A 26559-nucleotide genomic window follows, 5' to 3' on the forward strand; every position below is an offset into this window, starting at 1 on the left:
TGTGTGTGTGTGTGTGTGTGTGTGTGTGTGTGTGTGACATGGTGGACATACACACACACACACACACACACACACACACACATATGTTTGTTTGTTTTTGAGTTGGAGATCTCGCTCTGTTGCCCAGGCTTGAGTGCAGTGGCGTGATCTCAGCTCACTGCAACCTCTGCCTCCCCGGTTCAAGTAATTCTCCTGCTTCAGCCTCCCAAGTAGCTGGGATTACAAATGCAGCCACCACACGCCTGGCTGATTTTCCTATTTTCAGTAGAGATGGGGTTTTACCATGTTGGCTAGGTTGGTCTCAAACTGCCAACCTCAAGTGTACCACCAGCCTCGGCCTCCCAAGGTGCTGGGATTACAGGCATAAGCCACCTAGCCCAGCCAGCATAATACTTTCCATTGTACACATATACCACAGCTTGTTTATTTATTCCATTGATAAACACTTGGTCTATTTCAGCTTTTAGCTGTTATGAATAAAGTACAATCAGCATTTGTGTACAGGTGTTTGTGGGGACATATGTTTTTATTTCTTTTGGGCAAATACCTAGGAATGGGATCTCCAAGTCAAAAGTACATGTTTAACTTTGTAAGAAAGTAGGCAGATGCATATTTACCAGAAGAACAGAATATTCATGTATGTCAGTACTCTGGGCCATGGCAATACTCTGGTCATTAGCAAAATGGGAACACAGCAATATCTATCCTGTCTAATTCTTGCCACCTTTGTGATGATCAGAATGGATAATGTACATTAAAACATCATAAGGTGCTAAATTATGCAGTATGAAGAAAGAGCTATAGAGATTCTGAGGGAAAGGAGATAAATGAGGGCTGAAGAAATCACAGAAGACTGACTGGAAAAGGAGCTCACCTTTGGATGCTCAATTAAATTTGCCCAACAGGTGGATGAAAAGACAGATGGATGAATGGAATGGATACATGACATATCCTCAAGGAATAAAAAGTTTTTTAAGAATATAAGAAGTACATTAATTCACTTATTTGTGACACGTCTTTAAAACATAAAGAAGGTCCCAAACAACTCCGTGATATTTGACGTCTTTTTGGTTGCTCAATTGAGGAAAGAAACACAATGCTCTCATCAAAGAAAAAGGGTCCTCTTGTCTCTTCCTTCAAATTAAGCTATCAGCAAGCTCTATTTAGGCTTTTCTCTATCATTTTTATTTTCTACTAAAAACCAAAAATAAGCAAGGCAAGGAATGGAATAAAAAAGGTAATGAATGTACAAGTTTATCAAAGAATTGTTATTTTTGTATAATATAACTCTAATACTGATTTTTTTTCCTAGAATTTTCTAGTTGCCCAGGTCCCCCTCTTATTAAGGCAGATTCATTCAAAGGTGAGGCAGTATCCCCTTTGCTGGTGGCTGGAGACCTTGCAAGCCCTTTCTCACTGTCGACTTGAGTCTTTGTGCTTGCTGTTCCCTTTTGAAGGGCTCTTTTCCCTTTCTTATTATTTTACTGTTCAGCTCTCATTTTAAATACTACCACAGTAAGGACTCCCTGCTCACCCAGGCCTCTTTATCATACCACATTGTTTTAATTCTCTACAGAGTTTTTATCACTGAAGATATTTTTCATGTATTCGTTTGCTTCCTTATTGTCCATCTTCCCATTGGAACACATGCTCCTCAAGAAGAGCAAGAACTTTGTCTTCTGTACTGCCATGCCCCCCACTAATGTAGTTCCTGGTGCATAAGAGGAACTCAATAAATATTTGATGAATGAATGCATCAGGTCATGAATACATAAGATCGCCCCTTGGAGAAAGGGAAGAGATGGGAAGCATACCAACCCAGGATATGACTGAATTGCCTGAGTTAGTATCCAAAATAAACTGAGAAGAATCTGGAAATGATTTAGTTTAGAGTCAATTAGTAAGAATAGGTTTTCTGCTATATGGGGCTTGAGAGATGGTTTAATTTCAGTTATAGAGGAATAAAGAAAGTTCCATTTCTGAGACATCTTCATCTATAACTGTAAGATTTATACATGCTGCACAATTGATAAAGGGAAGGAAGGACCAAGGGAAGAAGGAAAGGAGTTCTCATAGCAAAGAGAGAAGTTAAAAGCATTTGCTAAGGTCGAACTCAATGTTTAACCATTTATAAGTGAGAAGCTGTTTGACTATCCAGTATACCAGCTAATTTAACTTAAAAGTCCAATCCTTCATCTGGATCAGCACTGTCCAGTAACTGTGGCTCCTGGGACATTTGAAATCTGACTAGTACAACTGAGGAACTAATTTTTTAAACCTTATTTTAATTAATGTAAGTTTAAATAGCCACATGTAGCTAAGAAAAAGTAAATTCCAACACTTAGTGTAACACAGCTAATTATCTAGATGCCATAGCTACTGTATTGGAGAGCATCTAGACAACTAGCTGTGCTATACTTAAGTGTTGGAATTTACTGTTTCTTAGAACAATTTTAAAAGTCATCATCATTATGTTTCAAAATGAACATAATAGAGCTAGTTTTTTGGATAAGTGGAGATTCAACTTCAAGAAAAATAGAGAACAAACAATAATTTTAGAGGATCTGATCACCTTTTTGGCTACTAACTGTGTCTAATTTCCTTTTTCGGAAGCCAAGAAGAAAGTTTATTTCATTACTGTAGTGCTTTTTGGAGAGATTAAAAAAAAAAAATGTCCAACTACCAGATCTTTATCTGAATACTACCCACTTGAACATTTACTGATTCCTTTATTTTCTTTTGCCCTGAAAAGTTCAGTTAATTGTTGGTTTTGCTATTACAAAATTTGTTTGGTGGTAATAATTTGGAAGGTAGAGAGTTATTTACCTGGCATGTTTCTGGGTAAGATACTTTGAACTGCTTAAGTTTTCAGATCTGCTAGAGCTATCTTTGATGAGATGACAATGTGGAGAAGGGTTCTGTCAAGTGCAGTTGCATAATGACTCTGGAGAAAATCACATGGTTTTGTAGTTTCTCTTTTTAAATTCATTTTTCCTGCTTGGTGTTGTACTCTGAATGCTTATGTCCCCCAAAAATTCACATGTGAAAATCCTAATCCCCAGGGTGATGGCATGAGGGGATCGGTCCTTTAGGTGATTAGGGAATGAGGGTGGAGCCCTCATGAATAGAATTAGTGTCCTCATAAAAGAGGTCCCAGGCCAGGCACAGTGGCTTATGCCTGTAATCCCAGTACTCTGGGAGGCCAAGGCAGGAGGATCGCTTTAGCTCAGGAGTTCAAGACCAGCCTGGGCAACATGGCAAAAACCCACCTCTACAAAAAGCAAAATAAAAATAAATAGCCAGGAGTAGTGGTGTGTGCCTTTAGTCCTAGCTAGCTACTTGTGGGGTTGTGGTGGGAGGACTGCTTGAGCCTGGGAGGTTGAGGCTACAGTGAGCAGTGTTTGCAACACTGTACTCCAGCTTGGGTGACAAAGTGAGACTCTGTCTCAAAAAAATAATAATCAAGTAAATAAACAGGGGCTCCAGAGAGCTGCCTTGCCCCTCCACCATGTGAGGACTCAGTGAGAAGGGGCTGTCTATGAGGAACAGGCAATCTCCAGACACAGAATCTGCCAGCACCTCGATCTGAAACTTCCCAGTCTCTGGAACAGTGAGAAAGAGATGTGTATTGTTTATAAGATACTCAGTATATGGTATTTTTGTTATAGCAGTCCAAACAGACTAAGACCCTTGATTTTTATTTTCCTCTGCTACAAGTCTTTTGCTGTTAATCACAGTGTAGGAGGTTTTGTTTTGTTTTAAGAAAAGGAGAAATGCAGTCCAAAGATATCCCTAGATTTGTGATGCCAGTAAGGGCCATGACATTCCACATATACTTTCAATAGAGTACTGAAATAACCCAACATAGTGACCTCCCTCATAAACCCGAGAAGCACTCAAGTGTAAACTCCTGTGAGTGTCACAAAGTTCAATTCTTGATGGCTGTAGTCTTACTGGGGGCAGCAATGAAGTGTTTCTTTTACTCCCACTCTACTTCCACCTATACTGAGAATTTGAAAATAAAGTTGCCTCTGAGAGTAAAACCCTAAAATCCACCCATGTGACAGCCATGGGAGTATACCGCATAGATCTCCTCCAAGACAGAATCCGCCAAAGGACTGTCATTAGCTGGCAGCCTCCATCTGCCACACTCCTGGGATCTGCTGCATCACACATGCCAACCCATACTCTAGCCAGGCTGCTCAGCCAATGACTGAACAAGGCAGAGGCACCAGGGCCAGGTGGCTCCTCCCCAACACAGGTCTCCTCTAGCAGGCCATCTTTGCTGGAGCTCCCCATTGTCCTAGCCAAGATTTTACTCCGGGCAGCACTATGATCTGAAGCACTTCCAGCCCAAACCCCCTTCTTTCCCTAACTCCTCTCACAGGTGTCAGACCTGCATTGCAGTTGGAGGCTCCCCACCTACTCATGGTTCTTCTTACCTTTGTCCTCCATAGACATTTCCCCTGATATATCTCTTGCACATTGATCTTCTGCAGAATCAAATTCTGTCCTGGTGTCTGCTTCTCAGAAGACCTAAACCAACAAAATACAAAATGAATGAGACTAATTGAAGAAATAACCTTAAAGAGCATTCTCAATAGTAAGGGCAGGAGCCAGATCTCTTCTAACCAATACTGTTATCTATAGTGCCTGGTACAGCACTTGGCATACAGCACGCTCTTGATAACTTGTGGAAGGAAGAAAGGAAGGGGAAATAGAGGGAGGGAGGGAAAATGAATGATTTTTGGATTAGCTGAGACTGAAAAATCTAATCAAGCATTAGTGAATGTAAAAAAAAAAAAAAAAAAGCCATACCATTAGAAGGAAAATCTGTAGGCAGAAATGGGTGGTCAGTCTGGAATTTAGAGAAAGGAGTTTCAAAGAGTGAAAATTTGCTTGTGTCTCCAGCATTGTCTGGGAGAGACACATATGCATACACAGATGCATACACACACTTATACATATATCCATCTCTACTATGCATAAATTCAAATACATAGGAAGTAATATGTATATTATACATATATTCATATGCCTGTTATTTTTCTCAGAATATCTAGTACCTATAAATAATACTTAAATATGCCTCCAAGGTAAAAGGAAAATGAAACACACAAAAAATTCTCTAGATACTGCCAATGGAAACATTACCAATTGAGAAAACAGAGACAACTGCCAGCTCTAGGCAGAGACAGTGCTTCCGTTGCTCCAACTTCCCATTTGTACAATTAGTCCTACACAGTGGGCCAGGATATGCTTGTCATTAGCATCTGTCAAATATCCCTCTGTTAAGAAGCATCAATTCCAGCGTCTCTGAGAAAAAGCTCTTGTCTCCATGAAGAGTTATAATCCTATCAAATTCAATCAAACGGGTAAGTCCCTTGTGGTTTTTTAAAATTAATAAACATTTAATACCCACAATAAATATAGTTTGATATTCAAGCATTTTGGCTTCATTTAGAATTTACTTAGAATGATGCTTTCCCATGTAGCTATTTTGCAACTATCTTAGCGAAAAAAATACATATTCAAGGTTCTACTTGTTTCTTAGGAAAATAAGGCTTATGTTGGGATTTTTTAAAAGCATTTATAAGACTTAAAAATTTTCAGAATTCTGAGGATAAAGGACGCAGGGCACATACATTTAACTAGTTTTATTAATACAATGGTTTTAGGACTGTGTTCATAGCCATGTATAAATACACATATATGCATATATACATATACATGTAATATATACACATGTATGTTCACGTATATATGTAAATTTTGCAGTTCTCTGTTAAGCTCAAAACTTTAAAGAATGTAAATTACACAGTCTCATAGTTCTAAAGACTGCTTGCATATAACATTTATTTGGATAATGCCTTTTAGGAGTTAGCTTACTTTTTCAGAAGCATAACCCTTAAGCAATCTTGTAACACATAACCAGTTCACAGGGGAAATACAAACTCTTTTATTTCAATTGTTTAGTGACTAATGAATGTAAATCTTTTCCTTGAGGAACAAATAAACAGCAATTTGAATTGAGGTAGACTGTTATCTCTGCCAATGATTTGAATGGTGTTCTCCAATTGGCAGTTTAGAAGACCAGTGAGTAAACAGGAAGTTACTTGTGAATGGAGCTAAGACAGAAAAAGATCCACTATCATTCCTCTGGGGAAGTCATCATTCTAAGCCAGTCTCTTATTACGGTCATGTTGACACTAAAATCATTATCATTGCTTTTTTTTTAATTGGTGGCTTTTCCAAAAGTAAAGAACCAGAAGAACTTGGAACTAAAACAAACTCTTCAAATCCCTGGATAATACTTTTATCACAGAAGAGACATTGGAAAGAAAGAGGACTGAAGTGGCACTAGTATTGTCTTTAGGTGGCAAAGTTAAGAGTCATTTTCTTCTTTCTTTTTTAAATAGTTTCCAGATTTTACATAAGGAGCAGGTACTTCCTTTATACTTAAGGAAATTTTTACTTGAAAACAAAAAGAAGAAGAGATGGTTAATAATGATGGAAGCCCACAGAGCAAAACTGGAGAGAGCTTCAGTGTCCTTTCTTGGTGTGGGTTATGGTTCAGGCACTGACGCCAAGCTCTTGCCCCAAGCTTTGAGAATCAGTGAGTGAGGAGAGCACAGGGACCCCAAGATTTTCTGGGGGAAAAAAGGGATCTGGGCTGATATCCTCTGGTAATTTTGATATTTCTTGCTCTGGACTCCTGGCCCCTTGTTAGCAGCAAGTCTTGGTGGCATTCCCTCATTTTTAACATCCCAGCACTTCCCCCAGTGGCCTTATTGCACTGCCTGCCTTGCAGACAACTACCATCTTAACACGACTCATAGTTATGAGTAACACTGAGTCTTGGTGAGAGAGCCAGATGAATTAGCTGCAAAAGCATCCAATCAGCTAAATGGTTCAATCTGTTGGATGAGGTTCTTTAAATATGATGAGTATACCTAACAACCAAAAAGATATCTATTACCTACAGTTCATACAAATCATTTTTATAGGCAAAGATTCATCCCCAAAAGTCAACATAATAAAACAATTCCAAGAAGTTTTGGGTTGATTTGGTATTGTTGCTAGCAGAACTTCTTACTCCATGGTCCTCATTACCATCAACGGCCCACATGTTGAGATTTTTTTTTTAGGGTCAAGGTAATATTTTTTAACACTTGTCCTCATAGCTCTTCTCACATCCAAGTTGTCTCCATATGACATGGTAGAATCCTGGGTTCTCTCAACATTCTTTTCCAAATTCTTAGAGGCTTATTGCCATGTGGAAGTGGGGTGGCCTGTTGTTCTGAAGCATTCACCTCAGGCTTGGTCCTCCTTTCACAGGAAAATATTTGCTTATGTGCTGCTTCCAGAAGAAGAGGAAAGGACCTCTTATACAACAGCTCCAGAGTCGTAAGGAGAGCTCTCGGATTGGACAGCCCCTGGTCACATGTCCCACTGGGGGCTAGAGAAGCAGTGAATGGAATCAGTGCTCACAGAACCACATGGCACAGGGAAGGGTGGCTCCCCAAGGCAGGGATCCTGAGTAGATAAACAGCATATGTCTGTTCACGCTGTCTCCATGTGTACTGAGCATTCCTGAATGCTCTGATGGATTAACATGCAGTATTGATGAAAACCTTGAGTTTTCCAGTTAGCCTGGGTTCAGATCCCAGCTTTTTTTTTTTTTTTTCTTTTTAAACAGGAACTCACTCTGTCACTCAGGCTGAAGTGCAGCAGCAGGATTGTAACTCACTGCAGCTTTGACCTCCTGGGCTCAGGTGATCTTCCCATCTCAGCTTCCCAAGTAGCTGGGACTACAGGGACATACCGCCATTCCTTGCTAATTACAAAAACATTTTTTAAGTAGAGACAGGGTGTTGCTGTGTTGCCCAGGCTGGTGTAAAACTCCTAAGCTCAAGTGATTCTTCCACCTCTGCCTCCCAAAGTGATGGGATAACAGGCCTAAGCCACTGTGCCCAACCTTCAGCATTTTTTCCCCCAGCTTTTTACTTATATATTATAGGTCTTAAAGCCAGGCATGTTGGCTCACACGTGTAATCTCAGCACTCTGAGAAGCCAAGTCAGGAGGATCGATTTGAGCCCAGGAGTTCAAGCCCAGCCTGGGCAATATAGTGAGATTCTGTCTCTACAAAAAAAAAAAAAAAAAAAAAAAAAAAAAAAAAAATTAGCCTGAGCCAGGCACCATGGCTCATATCTGTAATCCCAGGACTTTGGGAGGCCAAGGCAGGTGGATCACTTGAGGTCAGGAGTTCAAGACTAGCCTAGCCAACATGGTGAAACTCCATCTCTACTGAAAATATATAAATTAGCCAGGTGTGGTGGTGGGTGCCTATAATCCTGGCTACCCAGGAGGCTAAGGCAGGAGAATCTCTTGAACCTGGAAGGTGGAGGTTGCAGTGAGCTGAGATCACATCATTGCACTCCAGCCTGGGTGACAGAGTAAGACTCCTTCTCAAAAAAAAAAAAATAATAATAATAATAATAATAAGCCTGGTGTGGTGGCACATGCTTGTAGCCCCAACTACTCAGGAGGCTGAGAAGGGAGGACTGCTTGAGCCCAGGAGGTCCCAGCTGCAGTGAGCCATGATCACCCCAGTGTACTCCATCCTGGGCAATAGAGCAAGATCCTGTCTCAAAAGAAAAAAAAAGATTTTGGATTAGTGATTAATCTCTATAAATCTCAAAATCTTCACCTGTAAAATGGTGATACTTGTTCTTACCCCATAAGTTTGTTAAGAGAATTATACAAAATGTTGTTTGTAAAGCACTTAGCACAGTTCCAGGCATATAATAAATGCTCAGTAAAAGTCAGATGATGATGATGATAATGATGATTCATTATGGAGGGACTCCACTGGACAAAGTTTCATTCCACATCAACAAGAAGCAGCTGATTCCCTTGTGTTCAGCTTGGTCAGGTTTCATGTGGTTACCTTTGACTCAAACAAAATGCCTGACCCAGTCCAACGTGGACAGGTGAGGGGACTGGTTTCATTCAACACATCCTACTAACTCTGTAACTTCATCTATCAAGACCTCCTTGGCGCTGCTTTCCTCAGCAAAGGGATGCAGGGAGACAAGCTAATTGAACTTTGTAGATCCCTATCATGGACATTAATCATACTTGTGCTGCCCATTTTGTTTTAGTGGCCTTTTAATATTTGGAGACATTTCCACATTATGTGACCTCATTTCCTAATAGTGTTGAATTTCCAGCCTCCCTTGCAGCTGAGACACTGCAGGTCATGTGACATGGACAGTACCAATCATATAGGCTTGCATGAGAGTTTGATCAAGAGATCTCTGTGAGCGAAAAGGTTGTTTGATGAGCTCTTATTCTGTGGGAGACAACAGGGTGTCTGGCTTTTAAGGCAGGAGTGTGGCAAGGTTGAATTTCCCAAGGCAGAAATGTATCCAAAGTGCTCACAACAGTGGCGACTGCATTAAGTTCAAGTACCTGCATTTAGTGCTTAGTCTTGGTGCCAATAATGGCAACAGATTTCTCACTGGCCATTTCTGAGGTGAGATTTTGGCTATTATTCCAGGAAAATTAGCCTGGAGACTGTTTTTATGATTCTCTTGATGGTAATGTGAACTTTCTGCTTTTACGGCTTGAACCAGAAGAGGGGACTCATTCTGAGTGGACTCAGTTGTTTGTAGCTAAGAAACCTGATCAGTACAATTCCTCTCTAACATTTTATTCTTGGCAGAGAGGTATATTGGGGTGGGGTGGGGGAAAGGGGAAGGTCTACTTTTGTTCCTAATGTATGCTTGCAGACATCAAAAAACATTGAACTTTTTTTTAAATTTGAGACGGAATCTCGCTCTGTCACCCAGGCTGGAATGCAGAGACACAATCTCGGCTCACTACAACCTCCACCTTCTGGGTTCAAGCAATTCTCATGCCTCAGCCTCCCAAGTAGCTGGGTTTACAGGTGCCCACCACTATGCCAAACTAATTTTTGTATTTTTAGTAGAGACGGGGTTTTACCATGTTGGCCAGACTGGTCTTGAACTCTTGGGATTAAGTGACCCTCCTGCCTTGGCCTCCCAAAGTGCTGGGATTACAAGCCTGAGTCACTATGCCCAGAGTAAACTAACTTATAAAAATTCTGGATTTTTTAATAAGATGAGTATTGCACCATGGAATGAATGTTTACTGGATTCACATTGCATTTTCAGATGTTTACAAGGTTGATGAAGGAACCAGAGATTAACTGACAATGATGTTGACATATTGGGCCCAGCTAGATGCTAGCATTATGCAGCAAAGAATGTTTGAGTGGGGCCTAATTTCATAAGTGGTCAGTTCATTAGTGAATATTTTCATATTCTCATGTTGTTGATTCCCTGTGCAACCTGGTAACTACAGAGACTGAATAATAAGTATCAGTTCACTTACCACTCTATTTTTTTTTTTTAAAAGAATCTATCCATAGGACTTTTGTTCTTTCTCTCTCTCCACTTTTCCACTGTCTGGGTTTCTGTAGCTCCCTGTCCCATTATACTAATTCTGTATCACAAAAGTGCAGAAACTGGTCTCACAAAGATGGACCTCACACATACCTTCAAAGTACACTTGAGTCTTGATATGGTTTGGCTGTGTCCCCACCCAAATCTCACCTTGAATTGTAATAATCCCCAGGTGTCAAGGGTGGGACCAGGTGGAGGTAATTGAATCATGGGAACGGTTTCCCCCATGGCGTTCTCCTGATGGTGAGTGAGTTTTCATGAGATTTGACGGTTTTATAAGGGGGCTTCCCTACTTCTACTGCCACCCTGTGAGGAGTTGCCTTCTGCCATGCTTGTACATTTCCTGAGGACTCCCCAGCCATGTGGAATTGTGAGTCAATTAAATTTCTTTTTTTCATAAATTACCCAGTCTCGGATATTTCTTCATAGCGGTGTGAGAACAAACTAATACTAGTCTCTCTCAATTTTAACACATCAAATTTTCAGGACATTTAAGGTTTATAATTTTGGTCAGAGTTGTAGTTCCAAGTCAAATATGTGTTTTTAAGAGCAAATAATATGGTCTTAGTAAATTCTAAAATCACATGGTAAAATCAACGTCTTTCTTATGAGTGTCAACAACACAGTGATTGGTGTTAAACTCCTAACTCTTTAGTGAGCGTATGAACACAGTCATCAATCTACAAATTAAGAAATGGTTGTGTATTTTAGTCCAAATAGTTTCCTATCTATTTAGACACATTTAATACTTTGTTTTTTTAAATTTTGAAAACTTAGCTTAGTTCTGAATGAAGTATTTTCTGGCTTACGAGGACTACAAATCATTACCAGAAAGTGAATTGAGCAATATTTTCACTTTATAATTTAAAATTATTACTTTCGAATAAACAATCACCTAAAAACACTTAGGCTATTAGATAGTGTAGTCTTGAAATTCGTGCAAAATAAACAACCATTTATTCTCCTCTTCGCTGTTTTAAAGGCATTTTTATTGGGTTGAGGGTGTTTCAGGATATAAAGCAGTTTGCCAAATTCTGTCATCCTTTTTTTTTTTAATGTCATACAGGGTGTGGTGCCTTTAGAGAATTTTTAAAAGTTGTTGTTTGATGTTTTTCCCTTCACTTTTTCAGAAAAATGTTAAGGTAATCTAAGTCCTGTCGGTATATTCTGGTTCCTAGTATAGGCTTCAGGGTGTCCTCACTATGAAAAGTCAGAATATTTCCTATAGCCAGTTGTACTTACTTCCTTGCCAGCGGAGTTTAGTTTCTTAACAGCTCATTATTAAAAATGAAGTCTTGGTAAGTACTGCTTTAATACTTAATTTTCTTGCTTAGAAACGTGAGAGCAATTTAGAAGGAACAACACAAAGGAGGCATCAAAGTTAAGTTGTATTTCCCATGGCTGGTGATTACTGAAAATCTCAATGAATCTACCCTGTTCTTGTTATTCTTTTATTAATCCCTGGTTATTAGGAAGCCCTTAACAAAATAATTGTTTAAAATTATATTTCTGTAATTAAGTAAAAGTAAAAGAGATCGTTAATTCCACAAGGCTAGAATTGTTCTTCTAAGAAAAACAAATTCTCCGTTAATTTTAACCCCTCTACAGAAAGAAGTTGTTGGGAAGGTCTAAGAACAGAGAAACACCGTTTTCAGAACATGACATGGGATGGTGAGATTTGCTGATTTGGTTCCGTCCTCATTATTTGACATTTAATGACAGTTCACACAGAAGTCGCTCACCTGAGAACCCATGTTTAAATCCCGGCACAGAGACAATCTCCCCTGTCATTGTCACACCAGTGAAAAGAAAAGAATCTGGAGAGAGAGAGAGAGAAGAGAATAAGCACAGGAGTTAAAATATGATAGAATCCCTCTTCTCCTTTCCCCTTTCTTTCCTTGGATCTGGGTTTTGAAGGAGACAAAGAAGGACCCCCAGGCTTTCCAGCAGCCGGCACGCGCGATTACTTTTTATTTAAAAGCCACTGGGAAAAACATTCCCCAAAGCAAACCCAGAAGCCCTCTCTGAGAATCGTCTGTGGGCGTCGGGGCCCGGACCGCCGTGGTACCACTCCGCAAGGGATTCCTCTTCTCTCTGGGGTCCCTGCGGGCAGGACGCGAGACGACCCGTGGGTCCCGGGGTGCCTGGAGGAGACGCCCGCCCGTCCCAAGAGAGGGGGCGGCTCTGGCCTCGGAGCCGCCCCTCCTGCAGCCGGAGAACAAACGGGATATTCAGCACTGGCCTGTGGCTGCCAGAGCAGCTCCTCAGGGGAAATCAAGCGTCAAGTCAGACTGCACCGTAATCGCCTTTAAAAGAGCCCCCGCCCAGCCGGCCGCGCACTCCCCGGCTACCTGGGCCGCTCCGCGGCGGTGCGCGCGTGAGAGGGAGCGCGCGGGCCGCTGAGCGCCGGTGTGAGCCAGCGCTGCTGCCAGTGTGAGCGGCGGTGTGAGCGCGGTGGGCGCGGAGGGGCGTGTGTGCCGACGCGCGCCGCGGGGTGCGAACCCCGAGCGTCTACGCTGCCATGAGGGGCGCGAACGCCTGGGCGCCGCTCTGCCTGCTGCTGGCCGCCGCCACCCAGCTCTCGCGGCAGCAGTCCCCTGAGAGGTAACGCGACCCCGGCCCGGGCTCCCTCTCTCTCCCCTCCCTTCCTCCACTCCTGCTGTCTCGCCAGCTGCTTTACTCAGCCCGCTTCGGCGCGCCTGGGTGACCCAGCGCGAGACCCTGCGCTCCCCGCGCGGTGCAGGCGCCCGCCATCCCCGCGTGGGCTGAGCCTGGGACCTCGGGACCCATCCCTGCTCTCGGGGCTCCCTCCTGGCTTCCCAGCCCGGCCTGACGGATGGCTGTGCTGCTGGCTTGGCCACCACGTGGCGGGGTTTAACTGACTTGTGTCTCCTCTCTCCTCAGGTCTGTGGGGGCGGAGGGAAGCACTGGGGCCCAAATATGTGGACTCTGGTTTGCCGCTGGGGATTTTTTTTTTCCTCCCCGAGAGGCTTTGCCCGGAGGCGTAAACTAGGGAACAACCCTAGCGGCACGGCGCCGACGGAGCCGCTCCGGAAAGTTAACTCTTCGCCAACCTCCGGAAGGCCCCAGGAGCTGGGCTGTGGGACCCACCCCATGGCATCACCTCTTCAACCTCCATCAACATCAGCCTCCCTTTTGATGGCCAGTGATTTCAGAAAGGGGGTGGAGAACTGGGAATCTCTCCAAATATGGGAACGTCAAACTTTTTTATATTAACCAATTGCTTGCCTATCTTTCTTTAAAACCATGCTCCTCATTCAGCCTGGCTCTTACCTTCTCTCCCACTCCCCCCAGTTAAATGGATGTATTTACTGTTTTCCTACAAGACATTGCCACAATACCGAGGACTTGATTATAAATATAAAATCTTGTGTTATTATGATGGCGACATATGGCAGCTGGACTGAATGCTTTATCAGGCTATAATTTAAATATTCTAAGAGCTAGCAAGCTTTCGGATCCCTTATATGGTACAAGCACTGATTAATCTACATTAACTTTTATTTATATTAATATGCTACACCTTTCTGAACGTATCATCAGATTGTTAGACCATTTTTAAAATTACATATCTTTTCCTCCTTATCTTCCCAGACCTGTTTTCACATGTGGCGGCATTCTTACTGGAGAGTCTGGATTTATTGGCAGTGAAGGTTTTCCTGGAGTGTACCCTCCAAATAGCAAATGTACTTGGAAAATCACAGTAAGCATTTTTTAAAAAGGTATTCTCCTGGAAGTGGGTGTTGGAAACAGTGGAAGGCTGCTGCCTTTTTCCTCTGGTGGTAGGATTTGTGTAAGAGGCAAATACCTAAAATAGTGAAATGTTGAATTTACCCCAACTATTTGGAAGATTTTTATTACTATAATAGACCTAGTCGTGTCCTGCATTAGTGATTACAAACGCACAAGATAATGCTTGAAGGAATAAATTCTTAAAACAGATGTGTTTCTGAAAACCCAGTGTGACTCAGTTGAGTTTTGTAGATTCATAATTAAGGCTGTTTTCAGTTGAAGGCCTGTTGTAATGACTTTTAGAAGCTTTTAGTTGCTTGTGCCTTCATAAATTCCCAGTGGGAAACAGAAGATCAAAGATAGTGCTTTGACTACTCTATGCACATTAGGAAAGGAACAAGGAAAAAAAAAGCCCACTTAATGTTCCTGGGTTGAAACCACCTCTAAAGGCAGTCTAAGAATAGAGAATTCATGGGGGGAAGGAATCTAAATAGTAACCAAGGGTCAATAAAATGTGCATGCTGGTTAGTAATGACATAGATTATGCTGAGTCAAGATAAGAGGCCAAGTTTAAAGACAGCCATTTTTTTTTTTTTTTAACTGATTTAGAGTCAACTAGAGTTAGTCGTCATCTTTCCAGTCAGCATAGAATTGACTGTTACTTCACTTTTTCATTGTTGGGAAGTTGTTTAGTAATTGAATACATTGGTTCACTGAGAGCTTCATTAAGTCAGATTGTACCACTGGAGGATTTATGAATTTTTGAAAGTAGCTCCCACTGACTGTGTAAACTAGCACTTACTGTGTGCCAGGCATTTACTGTGCTAAGTAGATAACAAGTATAATCTCCCAGAATCCTCAAAACAACTCTATGAGAAAGTATCTGTTATCATCCCCATTTTACAGATGGGGAAGCTGAGGCCTGAAACAATTATAGGAATTGACTTGATCAGGCAGTTGGTAAGCCCAACTTTATATAAAGTAAAATGTATTTTGCAATAAGGTATTCTCACTGAGGTAATTTTGCAGGCAAACATGAGCAGTCCCCCTCCATAATATAAAACTCAGCTCTTATATGCCTTGATGGCCTCTTGTAAAATACCAGCCATGTCACAAACTGGTACAGATTTCATTATGTTACTGTAGCATATGTGGCCAGGAGAGAAGTCATAGAAAATAGGTTTGAAATGCTATTAACATAAATGTGAAATAAGGCTCTGAAACAAAAATGAAAGCAACTTGATTCTCATACTGTAATTGTGTTTTAAATGTAATTAAACTTTTAAACGACCCTAGAAAATCAATGGCTTAGAGGCATCATGTGCCCAAGTAGAAATTCATGGTTAGCATGTGTTCTGAGTATTGCAGACAGTGTTGGTGTGACATTCAACTTTGACTGGGGTTGAGGGGCATGTCCAGTGAAAATTTACCTTGATAACGGAAGGGTTTGCCTCAGGAGAGGCATGATTTCCTGTGTAGGAGTGGGAAAGTTAAACAGACGCTGCATCTGGATGTCCTGTGAAGGGAAAGCCTGTGAGTTCAGCAGTCACTTCCCTGAATTCAGATTCTACCTTCATCATTGTAACTATGTGTCCAGGATTTACCTCCTTTAAACCTCAAGATGATTGTGAAGACAAAATGAGATAGTGTAAAACCCTTCAACTCAGTTCTTGAGTGAAGAAGAAGCTTGATTTGTCTGAAGAACAAATCAAAGAGGTTGGAATAGCTGGAACGGAATGAGCAAGGGGACAGTGGGAAGAGAAGTGAAGAAGGTGGACAGGACCCTGTAGGCCATGGTGGGGAGTTTGAATTTCATTTTGAGCAGGAGCCACTGGAAGATCTTAAGCAGAGGAATGAGCTTATCTGATTTTAAAAGGTCACTCTGGCATCTGTGTGGAGGATAAACTGTAGGAAGCTAAGACTGGAAACAGAGAGACCAACTAGGAAGCTATTGTGGTATCCAGGAGAGGGAAGACAGTGGAGTAGACGAGGTAGGACCAAAGAAGATGAAGAAACGCGGAGTCTTCTGCCTGCAGTGTTTTCTCAGCAGCTCTGCCTGCAGTTAGGATATTGTGGCACCAGCTAGGAGGACACCTGCCCCAGGCTCTGTCTCCCTGCTTGGCCATTCCAGACAGGACTGCGCTCTACTATGGCCTTGTCTAAGGCCATCTAGTAAAGGTTTTTCCAAAGCTGATTGGTCCAGCCCATTTTTCTGTTCCTGCAGTCAGTAAACCCAGAATACTGTTCCCATTGGGTGATTCAGTATCACTTTTTTTTTTTTTAAGTTCTTTTTGGCTAAACATTGAGTAAACTTATTATTCAATGCAAAATAATCCTCTCCAATTTTACTGAGGTGGCTGACCATGGAATTTGGTTGCTCACTTCTAACTGGAATTCAGTTGCTCACCCAGCCCCAGCCTTGGCTTTCTTGTGTACCAGCGGGCATAGCGCTCTGTCTGTAGGTATCTCTGTCAGCTTCTCCTCTTGTGAGTCTTGCAAGTCACTCACCCTCCTGCCGGTCTCTGGATGGCTGCAGTGTATGGTGGCAGTCACAATCTTCGGTGGCAGATGAAGGTAATCACAGAGATACTGGACACTCTCCTTGGTAAGGTACCAGTACAAATGTCTCCAGGCAATCTGTTCCTTCACGTATTCTCGGGACTTGAGAGATTGCATGGCCTTTATGACCTGAAGGTTGGGCATGTTCTTGTCTGCCAGCTCCGGATGCTTAGGCATGGAGATACCCTTCTTGGCCACCATGACTCCCTCCTTAAAAAGGAGTTCATAAATGGCAATCCGGTTCTTCTTAGGCATCAACATCACGGTGGCTGTAGGGTCTGGGGCCAGAGCTAGATTCTGTCACTTGTATTAAAATACCACAGAGACCAATGAAAATGGGAAAGTCTTAGAGTGGTCCTTAAACTGTAGTTCCCGTAGCTGGAGGGAAGTGTCTTGCTTTCACTCACTGGCCTCCCATTCCATTCCTCCAAACTGGGGATGTGTCCCAGCATTGTGGCTTTCACCGCTGAACGGTTTTCATTAAAGTCTATCTTATCAACAGAAGAGTGGGAAATGTCTGATTTTCACTTTTGCTTTAAGAAATGTGAATCTCAGTTGTTTCCACCAAACTTCCGGTCTTTCGTATTGGACTTTCTGATATGGAAGTACAGCCTGCAGATTGGAAATTTGGATTTCTTCTTACATTATAGTACCTTAAATTTTTTATAGCGATTTCTTAGACTGCTATACTGTTCCCGCACACTATATTGGCTATTTAAATGTAAATTAATTAAGTTAAAGATTTGGTTTTTTAGTCATACTAGCCACATTCAAGTGCTCAAGAGCCACATGTGGATAGTGGCTGCCGTACTGGACAACACATAATATGGATAGTTCTTTCATCACGGTTTTTTTTTGTGGACAGTGCTGTGCTATTAATAGAAAAATCTTACGGCTAATTGTACTTACGTAGGGTTATGTTGAGGACAGAGGAGCTCCGTACTGCTTAGTTGTACCTCTGCTTTGTAAATAGGGAAGCTGCTACTGGTTCTTTGTAGTTGTTTGAGCTGTGACTGGAACTCTAGACTCTTGACTCAGCTTTATCACTAAGAATTGATGGCCTCAACTAGTCTTAGGTTTTACTAATTACTTTTACTGTGTGTGTTCTCAAAAATGTATGCTTAGAGACTAAATTTGAGAATTTGAGTATTAAGAAACGTTGAATATTTTGTAATTCATGATGGGGTTGAGGGTTTCTTAGTTTCCTGTAAGAGTTGATTCTGGGGACTGTAACCTAAAAGACACCTGCATAAAATACCCTGATTTTCATATATAGGGATGTGGGCATGAGTGAAATGTGATTTGACAGCTAAGGTATATGTAATCCTTTGGAAAATAATGACGGGTCTTATAAGCAAGCTTAGAAGAACAACAGGATTGGGGTGAGACGTAAGTCACGCTAACTGATTTAAGAATGAGAACCAGTGACTCCATTTGTATTAAGCCCTGCAGCAAGAAATGAAACTCCAAAAATTGACATCCCACCACCTGGATCCTTCTATTACAGTGATTCTTCTGCAGTTTGAGATTGTGTGCAGAAGAAAACAGTAAGAAATCTCTGAGATCCGTAAAGGAAGTAGGGGAGAGTGGACCACTCTAAACAAAAGCACAGCTGATGTGATGTATTTCATTGCAACATAGGCAAGACACATTCAGAAGAGCCCACAAGGTGTGGTGCTAGGTGCTGGAGACACATAGGTGACTTTGGAGGTGATAAACACATGGGGAGCCACCTGCTAGGATGTGTTCCCAAGGCCCTGAGTGGGAAGTGAGACAGAGCCCACCAGGCATTTTACGTTCAGTGCTCCACAGTTACCCCAGGCATTAGGATCACCATTCCATTAATAGCTTCATTATAAATTCATTGCAAACTTGGCTAATCTTCAATACTTCTGTTCCTTGATATTTTCATTCATAACTTGTTCTTTTTAAAATTCCCAAAATAGAAATACATATTGATGATTTGACATAAATGTCTTTTTTTAAAAAAAAAAAGAAAAATAGACATACGTAGGGAGGCTGAGGTGGGTGGATCACCTGAGGTAAGGAGTTCGAGACCAGTCTGGCCAACATGGTGAAACCCTGTCCCTACTAAAAATACAAAAATTACCTGGGTGCAGTGGTGGGCACCTGTAATCCCAGCTACCCTGGAGGCTGAGGCAGGAGAACCACTTGAACATGGGAGACAGAGGTTGCCGTGAGCCGAGATCTCACCATTGCACTCTAGCCTGGGCAATAAGAGTGAGACTCTGTCTCAAAAAAAAAGAAAGAAAAGAAAAATAGACATTAATAGCAAAAATAAGACCTTGTGAAGGCAACTCTATTCAGGGTTTGACTTTGGCTGCATATGGTGTGGGTGGCTGAGTGAAACCAGCTGAAGCTTTATTTATGGTAAATGCAAACCAGAGGAAACTTGAAACCTAGACCCTTCTGGGAACTCTCCTTGAACAGGTAAATAGGAAGTTTTGTTTAAAATTGGTTCCCAGACTTAAAACCAAATATCACATCTGATTGTCTAAGGCAATTGCTGTTATATTATCTAAGTGAAACAGCAATTGGTATGCAGATATCACTGGAAATGATTTTGTTCTTAGATTTAAAACTGGGCATAATTTACAAATCTGTTTTTAAAAGGTAATGACCTGGCCAAGTGCAGTGGCTCACACCTGTAATCCCCACAATTTAGAAGGTGGCAGAGGCAGAAGGATCACTTGAGCCAGGAGTTCAAGGCTCCTGGAATGAGCTGTGATCACACCACTGCACTCCAGCCTGGGCAACCTCTTCTCTAAAGTATAATAATAATGATAAAGAAACAAACATAATAAAATGAGGCAGTCCATGTGTGTGATCCTGTTGTTAAAAATCATTAGGTTTTTATTATTCGTAATTTAAAGGTACTGAAATTAGCCAGTTATTTAAGGTTTTAGTCATTTTATTTGCAGCATAAATCTAGCTTGAGAAAAATCAGCAAACATTGAGCAAAAAAATTTAGTTTTGGGGTCCACCTAGAATACAACTTTTTATCCCTTTGTGAAGAAAATATCAGAAGGGCCAGGCGTGGTGGCTCAGACCTGTAATCCTGAGAATGAGGATCACTTGTGGCAAAGTATTTAAGATCAGAGTTCAGGATCAGCCTGGACAACATAAAGAGACTCTGTCTCTACACATTTTTTTTTAAATTAGCCAGATGTGGTGACACGCATCTGTAGTCCTCACTACTTGGGTGGCTGAGATGAGAGGACCTCTTGAACCCAGGAGTCAGAGGGAACAGTGAGCTATGATTGTGCCACTGTACTCTAGCCTGGGTGACAGAGCAAGACCCTGTCTACGATGATGATGAAGAAGATGATGATGATAATGTGGGAGGATCAGAGAGTCACAGACCTTTGACAAAAGTGGGAGGAGAATGTGGCAATGGGTAGAGGCAGTCCCATTAAAGCTAAAAGCGTGTGGCAAAATTCTCTTTATTTAGCTACTTTATGAAGAAAAAAGCATAAGTTGTCTTACTTAGAAAGTTCTTCAGATTCTCCAGATAATTCAGTATTATCATTTTTATAATGACATATTTTTTCTGTTCAGCTAGAGTGAAATGCGGTCACACATCCCATAATAATGTTTCAGTCAATGACCACCACATAAATGACAGTGGTCCCGTAAGATTATATTACTGTATTTTTATCATACCTTTTCTATGTTTAGATACACAAATATTTACCATTGTTTTCAGTTGCACAGTGTTGAGTACAGGAACGTGCTGTACAGTGTCATAGCCTAGGAGCAATAGGCTATACCATATATTCTAGGTGTGTGATGGGTTATACCAGAGTGCATTGTGTAAATGCACTCTGTTTTAGTTGCACAACAAAGTTGCCTAATGATGCATTTCTCAAAATGTATCTCCATCATTAAGCGACACATGACTGTATACTTCTCATAGAAATCATGGAACTAAAATAATAATAGTATATATAGTTTTTAGGATACCTTCAAATATATGGAATAATTTTATTTTATTTGCATCCGATTCTCTGGGGTTGGGGTGACAGACATTAGAATGACCATTTTGTAAGTGGGGAAACTGAACTCTAAAGAACGTGTATCTTATCTAATATTGTCATACTCGTAGATGGTATGAAAAGCTCAGCACAAAACTTTCCCTGACTCAGGGATACCATTATACTCTCATGCATTAATTTATCAAATAAATATTCACCAAGATTTTTTTAGCACCTCCTATGTAGTAGACATTGCATTGGACCGTAGGGATAGAAAGACACGGCATAACTTCTGTCCTCACGGAGTTTGTAATCTCGTGGGGAGCAGTTAGACAAGAGAATCGGTAACGGTTATGGGTGTAAATTATTATAATGCTCACTATAAGTAGTTTTAAGTGTTGATAATTTGGAATAAAGCTTATTTTCACTTTTAAAAATTACTGGAGATCTTAAGAGTAGTTACGATGAAAATAATTATTGTACCATGCAAAGACTATGACCTGTTTTACATGTGCGGCACTCTAAAATTGGATAAATTATTAACTGTGTCCTTTGTGAGGATTTGTTTGACTTCCCAGGGTTATTTTACATGTGATTGATAATTCCAAAGATGCCTAATAAACAAATTATGTGAAGGCATTTCTGTACCATTGTCTTGAGGGCAATTTTATAACTTACATATGTTAAAGTCATCATACTTAATCCATCTTCCAGATGCCTGATTAAATTTAAATGGCATTCCTATTTAGTTGAAGGAACTAGTAGATTAAAAATGTGATTGGGATTTATTTATGTCTTCCCAATAACTTTTATATGGCTTCATGAGAAGAAAGTCAGCAGTGATGACAAAGAGTGTGCCAAAATTGAGACAGTGATAGTGTAGTGAGATCAGTGCTAGGTGTATAATTTGAGAAAACAAATAGTGAATTTAGGCAGAAACTCAACCTTTAAGTCACTTAATTATACCTAAGGGTATAGCAGAGGGTTCTAAAATTACTGTAACTGTTATTTGCCTGGTATAACCACAGCAGGACAGATAGGGGAATGGAATTTTGACTTTAAACACATATTTCCTGGCTTTAAACTCCACATAGGATTTAGAATTATATAGAGACTTAAATTCCAGTCCTAACTATGGGCTTTAAAAATATGTATATACACACACGCACACACACATTGGTTGCACTAGGCTTCATTATTTCAGTTGCCTGAATAGTAATTTAACCTAATTCTTAAGTTAGTATTACTTATATTTAAGAATAGTAAAAATGAGTATAATTAACAGAAAATGTTTGCATATCCAAGACCATACGAATGGAATAAGAACATTATAGCTTGTTTTTTTTTTTTGGCGGGGGTTATTTTTTAATCCAGAAAGTATAATTCGGAAACTTTACAATTCTTATGGCATATAAGCTGTTCAATTAGATTTCAGCTGCTAAGATACCAGAAAAATTAAAAAGTTTTCCTTATTGCCTTAAATTTTCCTGGGAAGCAAGGCAAATATAAATCCTAAATACATAAGCAAGTACTGTAGGTGACGTTTTCACCCTGGGGTCTCAGTCCAATATTTCTAAATTTGTTTAGCTTTCTGCCTGCTTTTGAGGGCTTCTGTTGCTTGTTTTTGTTTTCTTTTTCTTCGCTGTTTCACATGGAAATCAAGTCTGCTTTTATTGATTGAAAACTTGATGTTTTATAAATATACTTGTTTGTACTGCTCATATTTTTAGTGCTATGTTCAAGCAGATGCCTGAGAAGAGGTTTAATGAGTAGAAAAGAAAATGAGAAAACATGAAAATGAAATCTTCATGTATATTTTTATTTTCTGAAAGGGATTCTCTTTAATAACATAGTCATACCAAACAAAAATCATTCTTTCCTGAAACATCACTATAAAAATAGAACATAAAGATAACACATTTTTTAAAGCAGTATAAATCAAGAAGACGTAGTATAATTAAAACACTTAGAAAGGATTTTAAAGAATATATTATTTTAAAAAACACTTAGAAAGGATTTTAAAGAATATATTATTTTAAAAACTGATGAAATTACTTTTATATTCCTTGGCCACCTCCAGAGTTAAATTTATGATGTGAAATTATGGACAAATAAGAATTGTATCATAAATTTGAAAATTCCTTAAAATCGATCGGGTTTTGACAGCAAAAGGTAAGGGGCTCATTTATTGGTTGCTTAATGCTGAAAACCAGAGAAACATTTAGAGGGCTCCTAACTTGAAGGATTTCTTTTGGGGTTTTTTTGAGACAAAGTCTCACTCTGTCGCTCAGGCTGGAGTGCAGTGGCGCAATCTTGGCTCTCTACCTCCTGGGTTCAAGAGATTCTCCTGCTTTAGCCTCCCAAGTAGCTCAGACTACAGGCACCCGCCACTACACCCAGCTAATTTTTGTATTTTTAGTAGAGGTGCGGTTTTGCCATGTTGGCCAGGCAGGTCTCGAGCTCCTGACCTCAAGTCAGTCTGCCCCCCTCTGACTCCCAAAGTGGAATTTCTTTCTTTTTCCACATTGCTCTGCCTCGAGTCAGGAGAGTGCTTTTGTGTGCTGTCACTGTCCCACATTTCTTGTACAGAGAAATATTACATGTATGGATTGTTCCTCAACCCTGCAAAAACTGTAATCCCCGCTCTCAACTTAGACAATTGTACCTTATGAGTTAACAGCTTTATCAAGGGTGGCAATAGCACTTTGGAGGACTCTTGAATTTCTTACTCTAGGAACTTGGGAGAAAATAAGTGTTTTCCTCAGATATATTATTGGTTGATCATGAGAGTCAGCATGGCAAGTCTTTAGGAAACCAATATAAATATCTCAAAATAAATGGAACACCCACAGAGAAGTGGGGGGTTAGAATTATAACTGCCCAAAGTACAAGCCCTGCCACTGAATATCACCTCTCTTACCACCTCACACCCAAGCCGCTCTTTAGTACTGCATATACTAAAATAGTGTTTTCAAAAATGTGAAGGGAGGGAGAGACTATTTAATCAAAGATGGTCTGTTACATGGACTGGACTAACAAGAAGAAAAGCACAGGGAACCCAGGAACAATTTTACTTCTGCTAAATGCCCCTAGAAATGAATGCTAAGGTTTTGATTGCTAGACACAGATCTTCTAAAATCCCTAGGCTGCAGTTGAGCTCCTCCATAGAAATTGTACTTCATTAATTCATTAAAACTGTAAAGTACCTACCAGGAATCAGGTGCTGGATTGAGCACAAAGACTGCAGTAAGTGAAAAATCACATTCCTGAATGGGGCTAGGGGAGGTAAGGAGACTTTTACTAGTTGGGGAAATGTCCCAGAAACAATGAACGATGCCAGGGTGACAGGGAGCATGGTACAGGGTTGTACGTGTGATACTACTCCGTGACTAGAATAATGGGCATTGGAGAGTCATCCTGACATAGGTTCAAATGCTTGTTCAGCCATTTAATTTACTAGGTATATGATTAAGTTTCTGGAACTTTCTGAAGTTAGTATCTTGGATATAATGGTCAAACCTGCCTTGTAAGGCTGATCTGAAGACTGAAGGAGGCAGTAGATGAAAGGCCCTTGGCACAGTGCTTGGCACAAGGGAGCACTCAATAAATGGTAGTGTTGATTTATTTATTGATTTTTTAACCTCTCTTCCAGGTATGTAATAAGGAATAGAAGTGTGGTGTTTGTGTAGAACTTGTCTACAAGCCAGCTCGTTTCAAACTGGATGGTATTCCCTTTGGGGCATGGCGAGTTCCCTTTGGAAATATCCACTTCTACTCACTATGTCCTTTCTTCATTTAAAATACGATCTTTCATAAGATCATGGACTTTGTGCATAGAAGTGCTTCCAAACCCTCCCTGCTTCAACCGGCCACCGCCTACTCCAGCACCAACCGAGAGCATTTCTTAACCATTAAAACTAGGGTGTTTAAAAGTAGAGAAAAGATTGTCAGTTAAAAATTGCAAATAATTTTCTCTGTTTACAGATGGAGACTTTAATTTACCTTTGGAGTCCCAAATTATCAGAACAGGCCCCACTAATTATACAAATTAAATAAAGAATGTATTCATTTATTCCTAATAGAGACACAACATGATATGGTGGTTACGAGTGTATTTTCTAAGAGTGTAGTTTCTGGAGCCAGATAGCCTGGTTCAAATACCAGCTCCACTATTGTGCTGGTGAGTTGCCAGAGATGACCTCCCCACTCACCACACCTCCTGGTATTCATGCCTTTTTCTGGTGTCTCTGAGCATTAAATCTGGGCTTGCCCTTGAAACAAATTGGAAGGAGCAGAGGTGACATTGCATGACTTCTGGGGCAAGGGCATAAGAAGCTGTCATATAAGGACCACCATGCTGTGAGGAACCCTAACATAGCCACGTAGAGAGGCTTTGTAGAAAGAGAGAAGCCCAGAAAACCCCTAGTAGTTCCATTCCTACTATCCAGCTGAGGTGCCAGACATGTGAATGAAGTCATTTTGAAGGACTAGTCCAGTGAGCCTTCAGATGACTCAAGCTGCAGCTCCTAACTAATAGTAAATACATGAAAGAATTCAAGCCAGAACCATCCAGCTGAGATCAGTGACTCACAGAACCATGAGAAATAAGAGTACATTAATTTTTTAAGCCACTGAATTTCAGGGTGGTTTCTTGTGCAGCAGCAGATTACCTTAACAATTACTTATGAGCTGTGTGACTTTGGGCTTGTTACTTAACCTCCCTGTGCCTCAGTTTCCTCATCTGTATAATGTGGATAATAATACTCTCTATCTCATAGGATTGCTTTGGGACTTAAATTAGTTATTATGTGTACAGCATTAAGAACAGTGCCTCGCACATGGTAAATACTCAAAAAATATTATTTCTTCATGAAATATTATATTTATTGAACACTTATATGCCATGGCCTGTTTCATACCCTGGGCACACAGTGAGAAGGTCCCTGCACTAATGGTGCTTACATTCTAGAAGCGGGAGAGAAACCATAACATAGGATGATAATGTAAGAGTGACACTGATGAGGTGACATTTGAGAGGAAACCTAGATGATGCAAAGAATCTACTCACTGACGGTTCCTGGAGAAACTGTGAGGTCACCACTCCTGTGGGTGTAATGACTTATTATGTGGCAGTAGACAGTATCTCTGAGGCTTCTTGTCCATCGTAAGTAAAGTACAAAATGTCTCCTGGATGTTTATGAGTGGAAAGGCCTAGCTCATGGATTAAGGTTAGCTCCTGTGGTGAGGGTGGTAGGTTTGGTTTGCTTCTTTGCTTCTTTATGTTTGGTTTGTTTGGTTTTTGACTTTGAAAGATGCTTTGAGGATGTGGAGGTGGGAGGAGGGAGCTAAAGGGTCTGTTTTTATGAGTAATGTTGCCTTGGGTTCTGGGTGACACACTGTGGTGCAGAGTTGGGAGGAAGCTGTTTTCATCATCTCCATTCACAACTCTCTGAAACCTTTGTTGGGGGAAATCTTAAGAACATCAAAAAAGAGCACCCTTGAAACAGAGATTTCCTCTTCATGGATCTGTTCAAGGTTCTTCCATCAGTATTCACATTTCATTTATACGTTCGTCTGTTGATTGACACCTGGGTGTGCTTCTACCTTTTGGCTATTTTTGACCATTTTGAATATGCAGTGCTTTCAGTTCCTTTGTGTGTATAGTCAGGAGTGGAACTGCTGGATCACATGATAATTTAGGTTTTAAGGAATCACCAAACTGTTTTCCAGAAGTAAAAGAGAAAAAACCTGGTAAACACTG

At 40.7% G+C, this 26559-nt stretch overlaps 1 protein-coding gene and 1 long non-coding RNA gene across 4 annotated transcripts in view; one reads left to right on the plus strand and one right to left on the minus strand.

Annotated features, from left to right (window-relative positions):
- LOC116540676 overlaps positions 1 to 12910 on the minus strand; it is a 56353-nt gene extending 43443 nt beyond the window's left edge. For 2 of the 3 annotated variants that reach the window (XR_004264554.1, XR_004264550.1), the window contains exons 1-3: positions 12560 to 12632; positions 12234 to 12308; positions 4423 to 4536 (exon numbers count right to left, since the gene is read on the minus strand). This is a non-coding gene — a long non-coding RNA (uncharacterized LOC116540676). Of the gene's footprint in view, positions 1 to 4422; positions 4537 to 12233; positions 12309 to 12559; positions 12633 to 12842 lie in introns of those variants that run through there. The other variant, XR_004264558.1, reaches the window with a different exon arrangement.
- Positions 12712 to 26559, plus strand: part of PCOLCE2 (procollagen C-endopeptidase enhancer 2) — a 65706-nt gene continuing 51858 nt past the window's right edge. Inside the window, exons 1-2 of the mRNA XM_032264282.1 lie at positions 12712 to 13095; positions 14107 to 14215. Of these exons, the coding sequence (XP_032120173.1) occupies positions 13013 to 13095; positions 14107 to 14215 (192 nt within the window). The 5' untranslated portion in view covers positions 12712 to 13012. The remainder of the gene's footprint in view (positions 13096 to 14106; positions 14216 to 26559) is intronic.

This window comes from Sapajus apella, unplaced genomic scaffold, assembly GCF_009761245.1.
Source record: "Sapajus apella isolate SASKATOON/1434 unplaced genomic scaffold, GSC_monkey_1.0 scaffold4, whole genome shotgun sequence".
NCBI classification, from domain to species: Eukaryota; Metazoa; Chordata; class Mammalia; order Primates; family Cebidae; genus Sapajus; species Sapajus apella.